Genomic DNA, 19,969 nt, shown 5'->3' with positions numbered 1-19,969 from the left:
AGCTATGCTATTGCAACTCCAAAGCTGATACACACCAGTTAAGCTTTGCTTAGTGGCTAACTCAATTTAGTTCAAAGAAGTTGATTCAACATAGCCAGAAGCTCATGAAGTAAATTCATGTTCATAACAAACATTATCAGAAGTTGTTTGTACTGCATAGCAGCTGGTCCACCATTGACCACTAAAGTATACGGTCGTTATGGCAGTAACAAACTTAATAGTCCAAACTAAATGATGGTTTAAGGTAGGTTGGTGTCTGAGAATAGCCCACGATTCGACAACTCGATTTGGAGGAGTCCAATTCGACCATCAACTTCACAGTCAAAACGTATAAAAGTAATCATGTGATCAAAACTGTACCATTCTGACTACGCCCATGGCTGCTGCTGAGCATACATTTTTACATAAAATTGTACAAACTACCTCACTTGTGTAAATAAAGAAGTGAAAATATATATATATATGCTTATCAGTGGTGTAAATGATGGTATTTGCTCCATGAAACTATATTAATTTATTCGAATAGACATACAAGCCTAGTTTAAAGCGGGTTGTTTTTGAATATCAAGAGATTCTTGCTATGTCACGAAACAATAATGCATGCAATACTGGAGAGAATTTGTGTAACCGGTGGTATTTGTCTCGCTGCGTTGTGGCTGATGGAATGACGACAGACACAGGGTTGCTGCGGGGTTGCACTTCGATTTACTCTAATGGAAGTAAAACACACATGCAGTCACAATGTGGCCGAATAACGTGCCCCCTAACCAGATTACAACACAAGACAAGAAAGGATAAGAAATCAAGTTCTAAACTAAATTCAAACACAAATTTCGGGAGCCATACGGACACCAACCTCTCACTTGGAGATCACGAACAAAAAGGGAAGTATGAAGGCGTGGCCCAAACTTATAATGAAAGGTGTCACACTAATTAGTGCAGTAGGGGGCAGCGACAGACGTTATTGACGTTCCACATGAATAACTTGACAATACAAACACATGAGGTATTACTTGAACATACATTTTGTGTAATTATATTAGACATTTACATAACGTATTTACAATGACTTAATTGACCCTGTTACATTTGTTTAAAAATAAAATGCAAGATCAATAAACAAACAATTCTTTGTAAACAAGGAATAATAGGAGTGCAAAGGTGACTATAGGGTTGTTATTTCATGTCTACGGGTCTCTAATAATGTTAAAAACCATACTTAGGAGGTCATAAACAGGTTTTCTTGTGTTCCAACTACGAAAATATTCCATGTATTAACAGTGAATCCTATATCGCGGAAATTCATTTTATCGTGTGTCTGGAACCAATGAACTGCTATAAACGAGGGATTACTGTATATCAAAAATATAAATATATGAACTGTTTGAATGGAAAAAGCTCCTGAGAAGTAATTGACAAGTAATTGTCATCAACCTAGTGCCTTCCGAGGGTCGCTCAGGTTATTACTGCTGCATATTGTCTCCCTATGACAAACCATTACTGGCACAACAGTGTTGGTAACGAAATAGGCAGCAAGTGAGAGGGAGTGCAGCCTTCTACCAGAGGGGATCAAATACATGCTCTTTACACGGAGCTACAGCGACACACGCAAAACAGAGCACACCAAACAGAACCTATAACTTTGTCAGCCCTGAGTGATGATTTTTTACCAGAGTGCACTTTAAAACGGCTTTGGAACAAGCAAACAATTATCGCTTTTATCAGGTATGTTTAAATGCAGTGTTGGGAAGGTTACTTTCAATAACTAATACATTATACTGTGGAACCTTGGTTAGGGATAGCAAATGTATTCACGGCGGCCCGCCACTGCCATTGAGAATATTTTTATTTGCCTCTTTTCCGTTGAACATTTGTTCTTTTTCACAGAATAAAAAAGGAGGCAATTTTTTTAGCCACACTGATTAAAATGAAATCAAACCAGGCCTATTTTTAAAACATGTCTGACTTGTTTATAGTCAGTGTTTGGCTCTTAAAAGGTTCCTAATTTAATTCTTTTTTTCTTTTACAGGGACTTCTGTCTGTAAATATGCATAGTGAACCACACACAAAGTGGAATCATAAACAATCAGTGATCTTCCTGTAAGGATTGACGTGTAGCTTTTCCAATGACTGCATGAACAGTGACTGAAAAGCAGGCCAGTGAAGCAGCAGTCCCACTGCACCGGAAGGTGGCAATTAAACAGAAACCCACGCTATAGCAAAGCACAGCGTGGACATTTTTTTTATGTTTTTTTCAAAAATGTATTTATTAATAAATGACCATTGTTTCGTGGTTGACTATGGCCTATTGTTAGTCAAAAAAATTGTATATTAAGCAAATTTTACATATTCTTGGCCTAAATTATCCATCCATCCATTTTCTATACCGCTTCTTCCTCATTAGGGTCGCGGGGGCATGCTGGAGCCTATCCCAGCTGACTTCGGGCGACAGGCGGGGTACACCCTGGACTGGTCGCCAGCCAATCGCAGGGCACATATAGACAAACAACCATTCACACTCACATTCATACCTATGGACAATTTAGAGTCGCCAATTAACCTCACCTGCATGTTTTTGGAATGTGGGAGGAAGCCGGAGTACCCGGAGAAAACCCACGCGCACACGGGGAGAACATGCAAACTCCACACAGAAATGCCCAGGGGAGAATCGAACCCAGGTCTTCCCGATCTCCAAGCTGTTACTGTGTTGGCCAACGTGCTAACCACTAGACCACCGTGCGGCCCCCTAAATTATTTATTACTGAATTATTATTGATTATTAAGTTAGTTATTAAGTTATTAATTCTTTTCAAGCATAACTAGATGCAAAATAACCAAATTAACTGAAATAGAAATACAGTTAAAGGGATTAAAGGATGTGGATGAACTGTATTCTACACTGGTCACTTGGTGGCACGAGTAACACGCACCAGACTTGATCGCTGTCAACAACAATTATTGCAGGAATTCTTACAACAGAAATCTCACAACAGGCGCAATAATAATAATCATCATTATCATCATAATAAAATGGGGTACCTTTGTGGCCATACTCCAGCTAAAATTCAACTCTGAATCTCCAACATCACTTCCTGTCCACATGTCCGAAAAGACATGTATTGAAACACACACTAAATATTTTTGAACAAAATAATCAAGTGGTAGACCCAAAAAAATCACACCTGCGCTGACCCGGAGGATCCGATTGGCTGTCCATCAAGACACAGGGCAAAATTAAATTAAGGCCCTTACTGGTGCCGACTGCAGCGTAATAACCATCAGACGGCATCTGCGGGAAAAGGGTTTAAAAAACAAAAAACAAATTCAAAGACCTCGTCGCGTGTTTAGACATTGCCAGGGAGCATCAAACATGGGACATTGAAAGGTGGAAAAAAGTTTTATTCTCTGATGAGAAAAAATGTAACCTTGATGGTCCAGATGGCTTCCAACGTTACTGGCATGACAAGGAGATCCCACCTGAGATGTTTTCTACCCGGCACGGTGGAGGGGGGTCCATCATGGTCTGGGGTGCTTTTTCATTCAGTGGAACAGTGGAGCTTCAGGTGGTGCAGGGATGTCAAACGGCGCTTGTGTGGTAAAAGCTGGGTTTTTCAACAGGACAACGCTGCAGTTCACAATGCTCGCTTGACCAAGGACTTCTTCAGGGAGAATAACATCACTCTTTTGGACCATCCTGCACGTTCCCCTCATTTAAATCCCATAGAGAACATTTGGGGATGGATGGCAAGGGAAGTTTATAAAAATGGCCATCAGTTCCAGACAGTTGATGCCCTTCATGAAGCCATCTTCACCACTTGGAGCAATGTTCCCACTAGCCTCCTGGAAACACTCACATCAAGCATGCCCAAACCAATCTTTGAAGTGATTAACAAGAACGGTGGAGCTACTCATTACTGAGTCCTACTGGGAACATTTTTGGTTCTGGTTTGGAGAGTTTTTTTTAGCAATGTTTTCAAACTTTTAATCAGCTGATAAACAGCCTATTTCAGTTTAATTGTTGTTTTCAATAAATTACTTTTTCAAAATGCTTTGTGTCTCACTCCCCCTTCTTGCTTTTGCATATTATATTATTTATATGCTTATCTGTATTTTATTTATTGATGTATAGTAGGGGTGCTCACACTTTTTCAGCCTGCAAGCTACTTTTAAAATGACCAAGTCCCAAAGATCTACCTTCTACTATAAATATAGAAAATATATATGTACTATATTTAGAAATATACATTTATAAATATACATAAATATGTAGTGATATTTTTTTATAAATACAGAATATATATATCTTTACTATATTTATAAAAAAAATCTATGAGTCCATATTTATGTACGTTATACGTGTATACCAGGGATGCACGCACTTTATCAGCATGCAAGCTACAAGTCAAAATGATCTATGTCATTCTGTAAAACATATATAAAATCTAACCGGTAAACTTTGAAATACTGTTGCAAATATTAATGATTAGTATTTCACGTGCACATTTTCAAAGTTTACAGGTAATCAAAGTAGCTGAGTAGTTGTGTACATAACCTGAGTGCTGGTAATATGTCAGTCAAACTAGCTATGTAACGTTCATTAGGACACACAGTTCATGTATTACATCCAGTTAGCATTTGCTATCTAACATTACCGATATACAAGAACTGAACGTGATTATGCAGAAGACAATGCAGCCGAAGTCAAGGCAACATATTGAAAAGGTTTCAGCAATGGGCACATTTTCCATTTTATTTTGAAATAATGGTTTAAGAAGCGGACGTGTAGAAAACCCTGATTTCTGTAGTGGACTTCAGGATGCGAAGCAAAGCCATCAAACAATACCCTTTTTTTCTACATAACTAGCCACTACAAGTGAACAGATAACTTCTGTTATCTTTTGTATAACTATATTGTATGGACATAAGCATCTTACCGCTGAGTTATTTTATCCGTAATCAGAATAATAAAGATGAAAATTACATCTTCGTGTGTAGCCGCGGATGGGGGTAAAAGAGCAGATCAGGAGGGGAGCTTAATGTCAGCAGACTGATGTCATATGACATCTGCAAAGTGACGTTTACACAATCAACCCAAACTACCTTGGTGATCTACCGGTAGCTCGCGATCGTTGGGCACCCCTGATGTATAGTATGTGTGAGCGGACGTGTATGCTTGTGGCGCTACGTACATTGTGTAAGTTTTACGTAGGGCCACTTAGGGAATTGCTGCATTTTACACACATTTTCCGCTGGAGTTATCGCTCTGGACTTCATGAGAACCACGGTACAATGGGGTCAGGGATACCATTGTCTGCCTTTCATCGTAGTCATCATAGTGTGTCTCGGCGGATGCAGGTATGTGTCAACAATGCAATCGCTCCACAAATTCCAATACATTCCCTTTTTTATATGTTACTTTGCCTTTTTATTTTCATTCATAATAACAGGCTTTGTGGTATTTGTCGTATATTTATGTTGTTTATTAAATAATCAAAATCCAACAATGTTTAACATTTGATTTTCGTATAAATTGAGCATGTTGTTGCTCGCTGTAAACTGGAGGATGTGCATACCCTGTTCCACTCACTGCTCAGGTTGTCTTAGAAGATGTTTCGCATCGCATTCAAGCATCAAGCATGGTGCTCAAAGACTAGGTGGGACACACACCAGTCAGACTCGATAGGATCGCTCTAGTCTGAGAGCCTGGTGCAAAAGCCAGTCTACTTATTCTCTATAGGAGGAGGCAGGTCCAGAAAGTTAAGACCGTTAAGATACAATGGAGTGGGGCCTCTGCCCACCAACAATGACCGTTTGGTTGGTATCACCTTCGTTAGAATCCCTTTCAGATGTAATGATGGTCATGGACCCATTTGAAACCAAGGTGGCTTATTTATTTCTTAGAGGCGAAATGACTGAGTCTTTTAGGAAGGGATGAAAGGACATCATTGTATGTGGGAGAAAGGTGGTGTCGTGCTTATGCTCTTTCTCTTTGGCCTGTGGGCTGGTGGCCAAAGGGAAAGGGCATAAGCACCTGAGGGATGTCCTCAAAACCTGTGGTTACCCCAACTGGTCATTTGTCAAAAGTGCATCTCGTTCCAGAAAAACAAAAGCAAGGTGGATAAGGAAGAAAAGAGTAGCAGACGCAATAACATTGTCATCTCGTATGTCTCAGGCCTATCTGAGAAACTCAGAAGGATTTTTAACAAACACAAAATACCAGTATACTTCAAACCTGCTAAAGGTTTGAGACAGAGGTTGGTACACCACAATAACAGGACACCCCATACCCAGAAGAACAATCTGTGTATGCTTTCCAGTGCTGAGAGGAATACCCCAATTTTTACATTGGGGAAACCAAGCAGCCACTGAGCAGGTGCATGGCACAACACAGACGGACTACTTCTTCTGGTCAAGACTCTGCGGTCTACCTGCATCTCAAAGAGAAAGAACACTCTTGTGAGGACAAAAATGTACACATTCTGGACAAAGAAGGGTGGTTTGAAAGAGCAGTTAAGGTTGAGAAACCGTCTCTGAACAGAGGGGGGTCTACGACACCACCTTCAATGCTGTCCTGTCATCCTGTCCTAAAAGACCCGGTCATTTAGTCTCTAACAAATAAACAAGGCATAGCCACCTTGGTTTCAAAATGGGTCCATGACCATCATTACATCTGAATGGAATACTAACGAAGGTGATTCCAACCAAACGACCATCGTTGGCAGGCAGAGGCCCCACTCCATTGTGTCCTAAAAATCATCATTTGACACCACTAAAGACCCAACCATTCCTTTCTGGACCGACCTACTTCTTTAAAGGATAAATAGATTGGCTTTTGCACCAAGCTCTCAGACTAGAGCTGTCCTATCTAGTCTGACTGGTGTGTGTCCCACCTAGTCTTTAAGCATGAATTGATGAAGCCTGCATGTATGAGATCTTCTAAGACAACCTAAACAGTCCAGTTGCGATTGATTGAATGCCCTGAGAACCACAAGATTAGAATATGACCACATATTAGCCACCACTGTATAAGATGCAGAGTTCAAAGTCTGAGAAAAACGTAGCGGCTTATACACTGGAAATCACGGTAATTAATAAATCATGCTGTTTCATGGTTGAATACAGCCTATTATTATTTTAAAAATATGCATAGTTAGGCAAATGTTATGAATGTTTGCCTGAATTAAGAATTTTCAAGCATAAATCCCCTACCATAAGTCCCCTACTAACAAACATTCGACGTGCGAACACTCGTAGATACGAACACAAGCAGTCCATACATCCATTTTCTATACCGCTTCTTCCTCATTAGGGTCGCGGGGGTATGCTGGAGCCTATCCCGGCTGACTTCGGGCAACAGGCAGGGTACACCATGGACTGGTCGCCAGCCAATCGCAGGGCACATATAGACAAACAACCATTCACACTCACACTCACAATTTAGAGTCGCCAATTAACCTCACCTGAATGTTTTTGGAATGTGGGAGGAAGCCGGAGTACCCGGAGAAAAACCGTGAGAAAACCCACGCGCACACGGGGAGAACATGCAAACTCCACACAGAAATGCCCAAGGGAGAATCGAACCCAGGTCTTCCCGATCTCCAGGCTGTTACTGTGTTGGCCAACGTGCTAACCACTAGACCACCGTGCAGCCCGAACACAAGCCGACTGGTCTATTTTTTTCGTGATTTTTTTCTAAAATTGCCATATTTTGTCATTTAAATTTTTTCGAAATACAAAGGCGCTATTTTTGTATTGCGCACCATTCCGCCACTACGAATGGTGGGTAGCAGCATCCCTCTCGCGCGAGCTTTCTCAGTTCGTCTGCACTTGTCGCTGATAACATCTCGGAGCTCGCCGTTTGTACCCCATTCGATACTTTACAGAGACGTTTGTTATCCGTTATCATGGCTGATAAATCGAGTGCAAGTGCTAGTAGTAGTGGCTGGAAATGTCAAGCAATTTCTATGGAAACGAAGGTGGCCATCATCAGGAAGTTGGACGGTGGCGAGAAAATGGCTAATAGCGCGTGCTTATGGAGTCTATCGCTCAACCATAGGAACAATTTACAAAGGCAAGGTTTGAATTATGGAACATGTGAAGACTTCTGTACCAATGGCATCCACTATCATTACAAAGAGGAGTCTAACGACGACGAAGATTTGTCCTTTCTTCAATAATTCCTCCTCCTGCTCCACCACTACCACCAACGATGTATGCTTGACCACTGCTCTTCAAAGGTAAATAACATTTATCATTACGTATTATTATATCATTTTTATTATTTTTTTTTCATTAATTATCCTTGTTTAATATTACTAGGGACTAGGGACTAGGGACTTAGTGAGACGTAGTGTATGGCTAAATGAAGGAAAATACAATTATAAGGCATTCAGAAGACCCATACGAAGGCCTTGTGATGAAATGTAGTATTCTACACTGGTCACTATGTGTCAGTAATGTTACTGTAAGTTGGGTGAGACAAACAAGCAACAGACTTGAACACCACAACAACAGGCTTTTATTGCAGGTTTGAATGATCTCACAACAAATGATCTCATAAAAGCCTAACACGTATTACTGTATTGGCTGCAACCCATGCCAAGCTAAAACTCAACTCTGAACCCCTGACATCACTTCCTGTCTACACCACTAGAACACATTTACAGCAACACGCCTACGCATGAGTCTTATTTATGTCTTAAATGGCTTATTTTCTTTTATTATTTCTACTATTGTGTAATTTTAATGTAAATGTGACTACACAGGTGGCAGTCTATAGGGCTCTAATAATGGTAAAAAACATATTTAGGAGGTCGTAAATAGGTTTTCTATGCTCTACCTATTAAAATATTCTATTTATCAAAATGAATCCTACTTTCCAGAAATTCACTTATCACGATCGGGTCTGGAACCAATTAACCGTGATAAACGAGGGATTACTTTACATTTAACTTGGTAAAGGCTGTGACTACACATTAAGAAGGTTATGGATGCAGACCTCGCTGTATGTTGTCCCTGTGGGTTCAGTGTTAGGTTCATGGAAGACTTTAATTTGTGAACGTGAGTGTGAATGCTCGTGTCAGTTCAGTGATTGAGGCCAACACCCCTGCCGCCTTACACAGGAGAAGCAGATGGACGGATATATGAAATTGGGATGGTAGGCTGCTCTTATCTGTCACGATATTCACGCCACCCTTAGACACATGCAAGCTTCTTCAGTTCAAGGAACCACACTTCCCATTATTCATTCTGTGCATGTATGTGCATCAGTGGGTGGACAGCAATTCTTCTGAAATAAAGATTTGGATGAAGCAGAGCAAAAACGCCGTGTCTCTTCTTTATTTCAGCGTTCACATAACTCTCACTTTCTCTACGCACATATCCTACCACTTTAATGCCATACAGCCAAGCAGCTTTATGAGCATAATACCCAGGATTAATGAAGACTTCCGTGGTAAAATATGGTGTCAAGCTTCCCAGGGAAATCAGGAATCCGATCAATGTGAAAACTATTTCTCCCTCCATTACTTTACATTTGTCCCATTTTGGTAATACCCACAAAAGGCCTGTATTAGTGTTGATGCTGTATTTATATCACAGGGCACAGATAGAGACAGACAACCGTTCACACTGTCACTGAATGGCGTCTGAACCCACACTGACTGCCAAAGACACTAGACTTGAACAGGACTGTCAACTCGGCATCCGCTTCCATATTATGCGCTGCGAGGGTTTGGCCGCCATGATGGTGAGCAGAATCCAAAAACATTGCATTTAAGTTGAATTTACATTTTGAGTGTATTTTCTGGGATTTCCGAGCATACTTAAATGCAGCAAATTGTACTTCCGCATTTAGAGTTACAAAGTGAGTGATAAGAATATCCATGTATTGGTTTTCTTTGTCTTTCTGTTTATTTAGAGGCATAATAAAGACATTCTTGTGATGTTCGGAGTGTCCCTGAATGCATCTCGCGGTCGTGTAGTGACAATGAGGAAGTGCTGCTCCGACAACGAAGGGACAAAAGATGCGTTTGTGAGTTGGAAATATATATGTATTGTTGGAATTGCACCGCTGTTGATGTGTTCAAGTTAGATTAAGGTTATAAAAGAGCATCAGACTCTGTGTGACTCTGTGGGGAACTACACTGTCGTCATAACAGTTGGACGTGGCTTGCCATATACGTTAATTACACTAAAAAAATGTATTAAATAAATTAGTTACCGCCGTTAACGCGCTACTTTTGACAGCCCTAGTACATATATATTCATTGTGTTCAGTAAATAATGTGCATCCATTTTATCGAAGTGTACGCACAGCGTATAACTTTATTTTTTATTCAGCTCAGAGCTAGATAACACATTGTACACTATTATCCACCTAGCCAACCACCTCTCTTGCTCACCATCTTAGCGGACTTTCTGCTCGATGGCGTACTGGACTATTTTTCGTTCATTTGCGGCTGAGTCGGCAGGCCTGTTCAAGTCTAGTGTCCTTGCTGGCTGCATGGAGTTCAGGCGAGTCAACCACTTGATCAACTCAACGCTGTATTTCAATAGCATAACACCTATTGTTATTCTATCCCGTAGTGCAAATTGGGTCGCTATACGATAGCTCAATGGGTATTGAAAATATACTAGTATTAGTAGCTGTACGATTACTCTTTAGTCTTGTAAATATTTTACATATACAGTAAACTAATACAGTGGAACCTCGGTTAGCATACGCCAAGGTTAGCGGGTTTTTTGGCTAACGTCAAAAATTTCCGACAAAATTTAGCCTCGTCTTTTTAGGCACTAGCACACATCTTGAAGCAACAATATACATGGTGTACTATACTTTACATAAATGCATATGCTAGAGGACAGTAGCAACTTTGCATTAGGGAGTTTCCACTTTCCTGTCGAATGAATACGTGTTATATATTTCAAGCAAGCAAAGCAAGTACAGACAATTGTGAGCGGCACACATTGTTGCTTTTTATGCACATAGTGTGGCTTTGGTTCCTGGCCAATGCTCCATCACCCAGCCAATATCATTGTGAGCCAAGAGCCTACACAATGTACGTTTTTTAAGCCTCTAATGATGTGTACTGGATGTTGTTCAAATTGCATTCTGTCACACACAGTGAGCATGAAAAAAGAATGGTGTTAAAGGCCCCCCAAAAAAGCTAATCAAGTGCTTCATTAATTAACTTGGGGTGAGTTAGTTCTGCAGGGTCAGAAGAGATGTGGGCAGATTATGAATGTGTAACAATTTGGCAGTGCAGGTGGACTAGTAAGTCTAAAGCAGTGGTTCTCAATTATTTTCTGTCATGCCCCCCACTGGCGGACAGAAATGTTTTCACACACCCCCACCCCCTATTTGAGAGACTCATAATATCTATGTACTGTATTTATCTGTACTGCACAGACTGAACTCTAAACTGAAACCAGCATAATGCAACAAAATGGAGAGCAATGAAGCATACAAGCATATTCAAGAGTCAAATTGCATGCTGAGTATGATAAATTCATACATGTTGGCAGATCTGCTACCTAATATCGAAAGTCCTCCCTGCCTCTCATGCCCCCGACAGTTCACCGCGTCTCCCCAGGAGGGGGGCACCCGAGCATTTGAGAAGCATTGGTCTAAAGGAAGGGTGTCCCAAGTGCGGCTGTTTTTGGCCCGTGGCGCGTTCTTAATATGTAATTAAGCAAGAAAAGTAAAAGAAAAAAACAACAGCAAAAACTGAAAAATCTGCAGTAGTTTTAAAGGACAAAGTCAAAATATGAAGAAAAAAATGTTATAATCTGACAAGAAAAAATTTTAATTTTGCAAGGATAACACTGTAATTGTAAAAAAAACTTAATTTTAGTATTCTAAAGTCGAAATATTCAAGAAAAAAGACATTAATTTTAAGTCTGAATATTCTGAGAAACAAACAAAGCAACAAATAAAGTTGTAATTTTGAATAATATTACGAGAATAAAGTCAAAATATTATGGGAATAAAGTCATAATTAGGAGAAGAAAATTTAACCGCAGAAATAAAAAAAAACAGCTGCAATTTCACAAGAATAAAGTCAAAACATTAAGAAAATAAGTTATATTCTAAAAAAATATTTTGCAAGAGTAAACTCATAATAAACTCAGAATATTATGAGGGGAACATTTTAGTAGTCATTTCAGTAGTATAGAGCTGAAATATTAAAGTACATTATTTTTTTCAGTCAATATGAGAAATATATGATATGGACAATAGTGTAATACATAATACATAAAAGGTGTTAATATAAACTGTGCAAAATAAGCGGAGTTTATGGACCATTGGAGTGATAGTTTACAGTACACTTCACCAAACTCTCATCTATTTTGTTTTGTTGAATAAAATGAATAATAACAATATGAATACAAAATAGCAATACGTATGATCTTATCCTTATATTGAAATAAGTACATCATCCTGATGTTTGATAGACAAATGGCCACAGCTGATGTTAAAAAGTGTTACCTCTTCAAATAACTCCAGGCTGTAAGTGTTGTCATCGTCGGCAAAGAAGACCACCCCCGCGTCGTGGCGTGTCCGGTGCTGCCGGAGCCACCCAAGGGCCACATTCCTCTGCTCGGTCGCACGCGGCATCCCGACGCGCTTGAACCTGCGGGGTGTGAAGACGTGCAGGTGCGTGTAGGACACGCCGCACCGAGCCAAGAAGCGGCTCACCAGATCCGTTCGCACAGTGGAGTCCTCCACCACGATCCAATGGAACTGGGGCACCTGTCGGAAAACGTGGGCGAGTCGGGTCAGCTCGGCTTTCTGCACCGGACGCGTGTAAGTGGGAGTGATGGCGTAGATGACCGGCAGGGCCGCCCGCTGCGCCCTGCTGCCCCGAACTGCGACGGGAGACCAAATCGTTCTTTTACTGTCGATATCGATCATGATGATGACTATTAGGACCCAAGGCAGAAGGATGAAGAAGCGGCTTAAGAACACTGATTTCATGGCGAAGTTACCGAGCTCCCACTCTTACTCACTTCATCGCAATTTGTACGGATCGTCTCTATTTAGTACTAAAAATCATGTTGATACTCCTTCAGTCGGTGCTATGGCGAGATGCCGTTATCCGGTCCTCTTTTACCGAAGTCTCCCTCCTTTGGTGATGATCTACATCGGAAGAAGTCTCACATGTCCACAATCCCTCATCCGTCAGCACCTTTTTCCAGCAAGAGAAAAATAAACCGGGTCCTGTGCGGGGTAGCCCACCATTGTATGGTCCCGCCGCCGAGAAGCATCACTTGAAGAGAACATGAGGATAATAAGGCAGGATGGGGAGGAGCAGGTGCAGTGGAGGAGGAGGGATGGATGGAGGGGACAACTCAGGGAGCGAGAGAGAGAAAGAGAGAGGCAACTTGTTCACCCACAGAGATTATAGAGCGGTAATGTAGCCTTTGACAATGATTTTACTATTTAATCATTTTAATAATAATAGCAATTGTAAACAATCACTTTAAAATGTTCTGCTGTGGATAATTTCAACAGTTCTAAAGCCGTAGCAGAATAATTCCATAAACTATTTAGTTGGATCAATTTTTAATTTTTTTTACCCAGGTCAACTTAAAAGCATGTGTTCCTAATAATCAAAATAATGTAAAAAACTTGACTGAATCATCTTCATTTTCAGGGGCAATTTAACTTAAAATATGCAGAATATGCAAATGCACTATTCCCTCACCACTTCGCTTCGAATTTCACAGCTTCACTCTGTCTCCGTTTTTCAAAATATATTAATTCATAAGTCATGCTGTTTTGTGGTTGAAGACAACCCATTGTTAGTCCATACGTATTTCAGAACATTTTTAGGTTCTTTTGCCCAAGTTCAGCATTTTCACGCATACAAATGGCTAAATGACGTAAAATACAAATATGAGGCATTCAGAAGTGCATTCAGAGAACGTTGTGATATGTAGTATTCTACACTGTCACGAGATGTCAGTAATGTTACTATAATTGTATTGTATGTACTTTATTTATCCCACAGCGGGGAAATTTACTAATATATATATATATATATATATATATATATATATATATTATATACTAATATATAATGTTGGGTGAGACACACAAGCACCAGACTTGATTGCCGGAACAACAGGCTTTTATTGCAGCTTTGAATGATATCACAACAGGCACAATAATCCCGAACACGGGCTACTGTTGTGGCCGTAATCCACACCAAGATGCAACTCTGAGTAAATCCTGAATAACTCTAGATAATGGTATACCATTGTTCAAGATTGCTCCTTAGGCAGGACAGAAGCGGGGTAACTACACAAAACGCTAGCCATAGCCATGGTGTCCATTAAAGATAAGGGTTGAACACTACACATCAACCTTAACACCAACTGATAAGTAAATACACACAAGGCTACTATGACAAACAACATCACATTAAACACATAATACAGTATATTCTTTTTATTTAGACTTTAAACACTCTCGCCCAAAGTCAGCTGGGATAGGCTCCACCATACCCCCGTGACCCTAGTGAGGATTGAGCATCATAGAAATGAATGAATGAATAAATGAAAGATTTCAAACAGGAAAAGATTAAAAGTAATCAGGCCTGGCTCAGCATAAATGCTGTTTTTCAGCAGGTTCCTGCTCTGCAGAACATAAACACACACCACACCATCAGTGCATCAGCCAGCATAGGACAAACACAGGCAACCCAGACGCAGAATTGAGAGAAGCAGCAATAGAAGGAGGCTACTGAAACATCTCAGTGGCTGCATCCATCAGATGGATGGGACTATTTCAAGTGTCTCAGTGCTGGAATAGTCTTTAGGTGCTGTGGAACTTCATTCCAGGTTTTTGTAAAACCACAAAAGAAAGCTCTCAGTCCATAACAATTTCTCAAAACTGGTAATGGCAAAAGTCCATTAGTTACAGATCTAGTGGTACAACAAGCCCTTGTGCTGACTTTTGGTACCAAGGTACTGAGAGAGGCCGAAGTGTTACTATTTAGGATTTCAAAATCCAGTTTAATGCCAATGTTCATGATATCATTTTGAAATGTTAACACATTAGACAGTGATAGATCAGAACAGTGATGTGTCCAACCAGGAAGTCTATTGTAGATCGGATAAGCCCTGTTCTAGAGTCTAGCTATTGGCTCTAGGATTTCATTTGTTGTGAGCGATGAGACAGGAAAACAATATGACAGAGTGAACAGTATTATAGCATTAAGATATGTTTTGGAAAAAGACAAAAACAGCCTAGTTTTAACATAAACATATAGACTTTTGTTTCAGCATTTTGGAGACATTTTGTACCTGCTCATGCTAAGCAAGGTAAGTAAGTAAGTAAATAAGTAATATTAACAACTACTTACAAAGCAGTCCAGCAAAGCATGTTGGGAAGCATCATGTGGCCATTCAAACTACCACTAAACTAACTACAATTATTAACTCCTTGTATTTTTAGAATGGGGTACAATACGGGAAAAAACAGATTAATAGTAGAATTGAAGTAATCGTTACAGTTCCGATACGAATCAATATTTCATATGATTAAATTGTATATTAATACAAAATAAAAATAAAAAAGTTAACAAACAAATCCTGATTTGAGGATGTAGAAATTATGTTATGTTTTATAAAATACAATTTTGGAAACCCAAAAGTCATTTTTTTCAGTCTATTGAGGTTTTAGTTCATGTCTACAGGGCTTTAGAATATTTAAAAAACATATTTAGATTGTTGTAAACAGGTTTTCTATAACTCAACTACAAAAATATTATATAATATTTATAAATTAGGAATCCTACTTGATGGAAATTCACTTATCAAGGTCGATTGTAATTCTTCCTGGATACCCAAAATTATTGACACCAAACACTTTCTAAAATAATTTTACAGTTATAGTTTTCCATCCAGAAGGCAATTTGAAATGATTATAAATACATATACAAGGACAAATCAAAGAGATAAATGAGGATAAATGCAGAGAATTGGACCGGCAAGGTCCCCGCGTTCGGCTGCCACCGAAAGCACTCGGCACCCAACCCCTTTGGCCAACCATGGGGAAAACATGTTGCCTCCTTGGGGTGTCCCTGACCGGGCCCCATAGGTACAGGACGCTCGCCATTGTGCCCCACCTCCAGGCCTGGCTACAGAGGGTGGCCAAAACCAAGTCCATTTGTCTTACTCATCATCGGGGTCTATTTGAGCTATGCTTTGTCTGGTCTGTCACCTAGGAACAATTTGTTATGGGTCACCCCACCGGGGTCACGAAAGCCCCCGACAGCTTAGCTCCTAGGATCATCGGGATGCACAAACTCCTCCGCTATGATAAGGTTGTAGCTCAGTGAAGAGGTTGTAGTAGGTGGTCAAAGAGCTCCTCGGTGGCAGGGCCACCCGTATGTTGAGATCCGCCCGGAGTTCCGTAAGGCCCTTGATGCTGTGGGGGTGTCGTGGTTGACACGGCTCTGCAGCATCGCATGGACATCGGGGGCAGTGCCTCTGGATTGGCAGACCGGGGTGGTGGTCCCCCTTTTTAAGATGGGGGACCAGACGGTGTGTTCCAACTATCCTGGGATCACACGCCTCAGCGTTCCTGGAAAAAGGTCTATTCAGGGGTTCTGGAGAGGCGGCTTCGCCAGATAGTTGAATCTCAGATTCAGGACAAGCACTGTGGTATGCGCATGCTTTGCTCTTTTTTATTGGCCTACAGCAGATTCTAAAAATATAATTTAACAAGAAAACTTAAAATAACCCAACTTAAACACAACTTAAAATAACCAAAAAAAAAACACAGCAACAGAAAAAATGGAAAACTCTGCATAGTGTTACAAGAATAAAGTTAAAATATGAAGAGAAAAAAGTTGTAATCTAACAAGAAAAAGTCATAATTTTATGAGAATAACATCACTTTAGTAGCATAAAGTTGAAATATTAAAGAAATATGTTATTTTTTAAAAGTCATAATGTTACGAAAAACAAACAAAACAAATACAGTTATTTTTTGGGAAAATTAGGTTGCAGAAAAAGAGAATAAAATCCAAATATTATGGGAATCAAGTCATAATTACGAGTAGAAAATTTCAAAGAAGGAAGTTGAAATAGTTGGAAAATTAGTAAAACAACAGCAGAAATGAAAAAAACAGTAATTTTACGACAACAAAGTCAAAATATTAAGTGGAAAAAGTTGTATTCGTGCAAGAAAAAAAAGGCACAATTTTATGAAAATGAACTTGTAATATTATTAGAAACAAACAAAACTAAATAAAGTTGTCATTTTCAGAGAATTAGGGTGGAGGAAAGTTATAATATTATGGAAAGAAAGTCAAAATATTATGGGAATTAAATCATAATATTATGGGAAGAAAATTTACAAAGATTATTTCAGAAGAAAGTTGAAATATTTGAAAAGTACAGCAAAACAACAGCAAAAATGGAAAAAAAAGGAGCAAAGACCGAAGTTGATACTAATAATAGCCTTTTTCCACCTATATGACAAAGCTGAAATGCAGTTTTTTTCTTGAAATATATATAACTTCTTAGAATATCTATACAAAATATCAAAGTGACCCTTACATCCCTTTGTTTTTCAGTATGTGGCCCTCAGTGGAAAACGTTTGGACACTATGGTTTGGAACCTGAGAAGAAAAATTCCTCTTTCCATGTTAGGTAAATTGTGACTAACCAGCCAGCCGGACCCAAAGCCCAACGTCCCGTTTCACATGCAGTTATAGGACGACACTGTTGTTGTCAGTGTTGTAGTTGGATCTTATGCATGTGCTTCTCCAATGAAAACAGACGCCACGGCAGTCAATTGAGCAGGGAGCCTTGACGAAATCTACTTACCTTTGCTGCCATCTGGTGGGATTTACGCCGAACTACAGTTTCAATTGCGTTTTGTCTCATTTTGTACGCACCCCAAGCTTTCTGCACAGATGTCACATGTCTATGAAACAAGTACAGGGGCTTAATAATCTCCGCAAGCACAGGATTTACAGGATGACAATGAGCAATAGATATTTTAAAACTTTGCAAATGTCTCCCTTATATATACAGTAGATTGTTGTGCTTCAAAGACAACCTGAACAGTCCAACTGCAACTGAGTCAATGCCCTAAGAATACAGTATATAAAGCTATCTAAATTGTTTTTGTTTTATTGGTTTATTGCAAACTTCAGCAAGTTTATAAACTTTACAAATAAATTACATTGACACTGAGGGTTGATAAATATCGGAATAAACGCTGCACATTATAATAATCTTGAATGAAACAGGTATAACCCTTTTCACGTGGGTCCTTCACTTGAATTGAAAATTTACAATAGACACAATTAGCCTCCAACAAAAAGAGAAAAATAAACAGAAACAACTCAGCTTGGAACAACTCAGATCCACAGATTAGCAAATTAATGCTTTTCACTGACAATGACAAATAAACAATCTTTTCATAAGTTAGCTTTCATAAGAGACTCGAAATTGTCCATAGGTGTGAATGTGAGTGTGAAAGGTTGTCTATATGTGCCCTGCGATTGGCTGGAGACCAGTCCAGGGTGTACCCTCTCATGTATATTTTGTGTGAAAGTAAAAGCCGTGGCAAAGCAGTTGGAGTTGTCAACTAAAAATGGCATAAACAAACTATTTGTCTAATTACCTGAATCATCCAATAACTGTTTTCTTAAAAAGTTAATGTTGATATGCAAGAGAGCTTTGTCTTTTTTGCTGGAGTTGCTGGAGCCAAGAATCACTGAGGGTTAATTGTGTACACAATGCTGATCAATAGGTTTGCACCTCACTAATTCCTCATGAGGAACATACATTGCATTGTTTGAAAGGAACGTTCAGAGGCGCCACATTGTGCTCTGAAAATGATTGAATACTACATTGTCTTCCGACAAAATACATTTTGGACACTAAAATCAGTCCTGTGCTTAGTGATTTGGATGAAACCCAAGTAATGAATTCACCCAGCGATAAATCACTTCTAAGAGTCTGATGGGAAGACAGTAAACGGTTTAATAGGCTCCATTCCAATACTTAATAGCTTTGTAATGCTTGAGCTTGATCGCATGTTTCTTCATCTGTTCACACGCATTGACCAGTTTACAAATCATCCATCATAATACTGTTTGAAATAGCCTTAATTGAATTTCAGTCAGCTTATTATCAGTAACAAACACATGTATGACTTTCTCCGCATGTTGTGTGTTTTAAATGCACATTGTTACAGTAGTGTGAAAAAGTGTTTGCCACCTTTCTGATGTCTTATTCTTTTTTGCATGTTTGTCACACTTAATTGTTTTAGCTCATCAAACAAATTTAAATATTAGTCAGTGACAACACAACTGAACACAAAATGCAATTGTTAAATTAAATGTGTTATTATTGAGGGAGAAAACAAATGCAAACCTACATGGTCCTGTGTGAAAAAGTGACGGCTCTCTAAACCTAATAACTGGTTGGGTCACCCTTTGCAGCAACAACTGCTATCAAGCGTTTGCAATAACTTGCAATGAGTCTCTTCCAGAGTTTCATTTCATGGTGTACCGGGTGTGGTTAATTCGGTTGATGTCAGAAAACTCGTAGGTATTCGCACCCTTTTCCACATTCAGATGACGCCGCATTGACAAATAGAAGAATGCACCGGACAAGAAGCAGCAACACCACCATATTGAGCTAATATTATTTTAAATCTATGTTTACAATAATATGTAAATAGTCATTTCTGCTGAAAATGCACTGTATTTTTTTTTTATTAATGTCTAAATTGTAGCACTTGCTTCGGATGAATTTGAGGCAATGAACAGATCTGTGGCTTTTTCCACTGGCCTGTATAAATTTATGCAAATGCAGTTAGGGTAACAATTGTACAATTAAAGGCTTGTTGCCTGGTTTCCTTTGAGCTGGGGTGAGCGGGAGCCGGATTTCACATAGTAGTTTATCATTGGCTGAACGTTTAAATGGAAAAATCGCC

General features: G+C 39.5%; 1 protein-coding gene across 1 annotated transcript in view; it reads right to left on the bottom strand.

Moving 5' to 3' along the window:
• Positions 1–13,293, bottom strand: part of b3gat2 (beta-1,3-glucuronyltransferase 2 (glucuronosyltransferase S)) — a 71,498-nt gene extending 58,205 nt beyond the window's left edge. The window contains exon 1 of the mRNA XM_054799589.1: positions 12,491–13,293. Within this exon, the coding sequence (XP_054655564.1) occupies positions 12,491–12,979 (489 nt within the window). The 5' untranslated portion in view covers positions 12,980–13,293. The remainder of the gene's footprint in view (positions 1–12,490) is intronic.
• Between the last annotated feature and the right edge of the window lie 6,676 nt (positions 13,294–19,969).

The sequence above is a fragment of the Dunckerocampus dactyliophorus genome, chromosome 14 (assembly GCF_027744805.1).
Source record: "Dunckerocampus dactyliophorus isolate RoL2022-P2 chromosome 14, RoL_Ddac_1.1, whole genome shotgun sequence".
Classification (NCBI taxonomy): domain Eukaryota; kingdom Metazoa; phylum Chordata; class Actinopteri; order Syngnathiformes; family Syngnathidae; genus Dunckerocampus; species Dunckerocampus dactyliophorus.
Note: the sequence above shows the minus strand (reverse complement) of the source record. Positions and strands in the feature narration are given on the sequence as shown.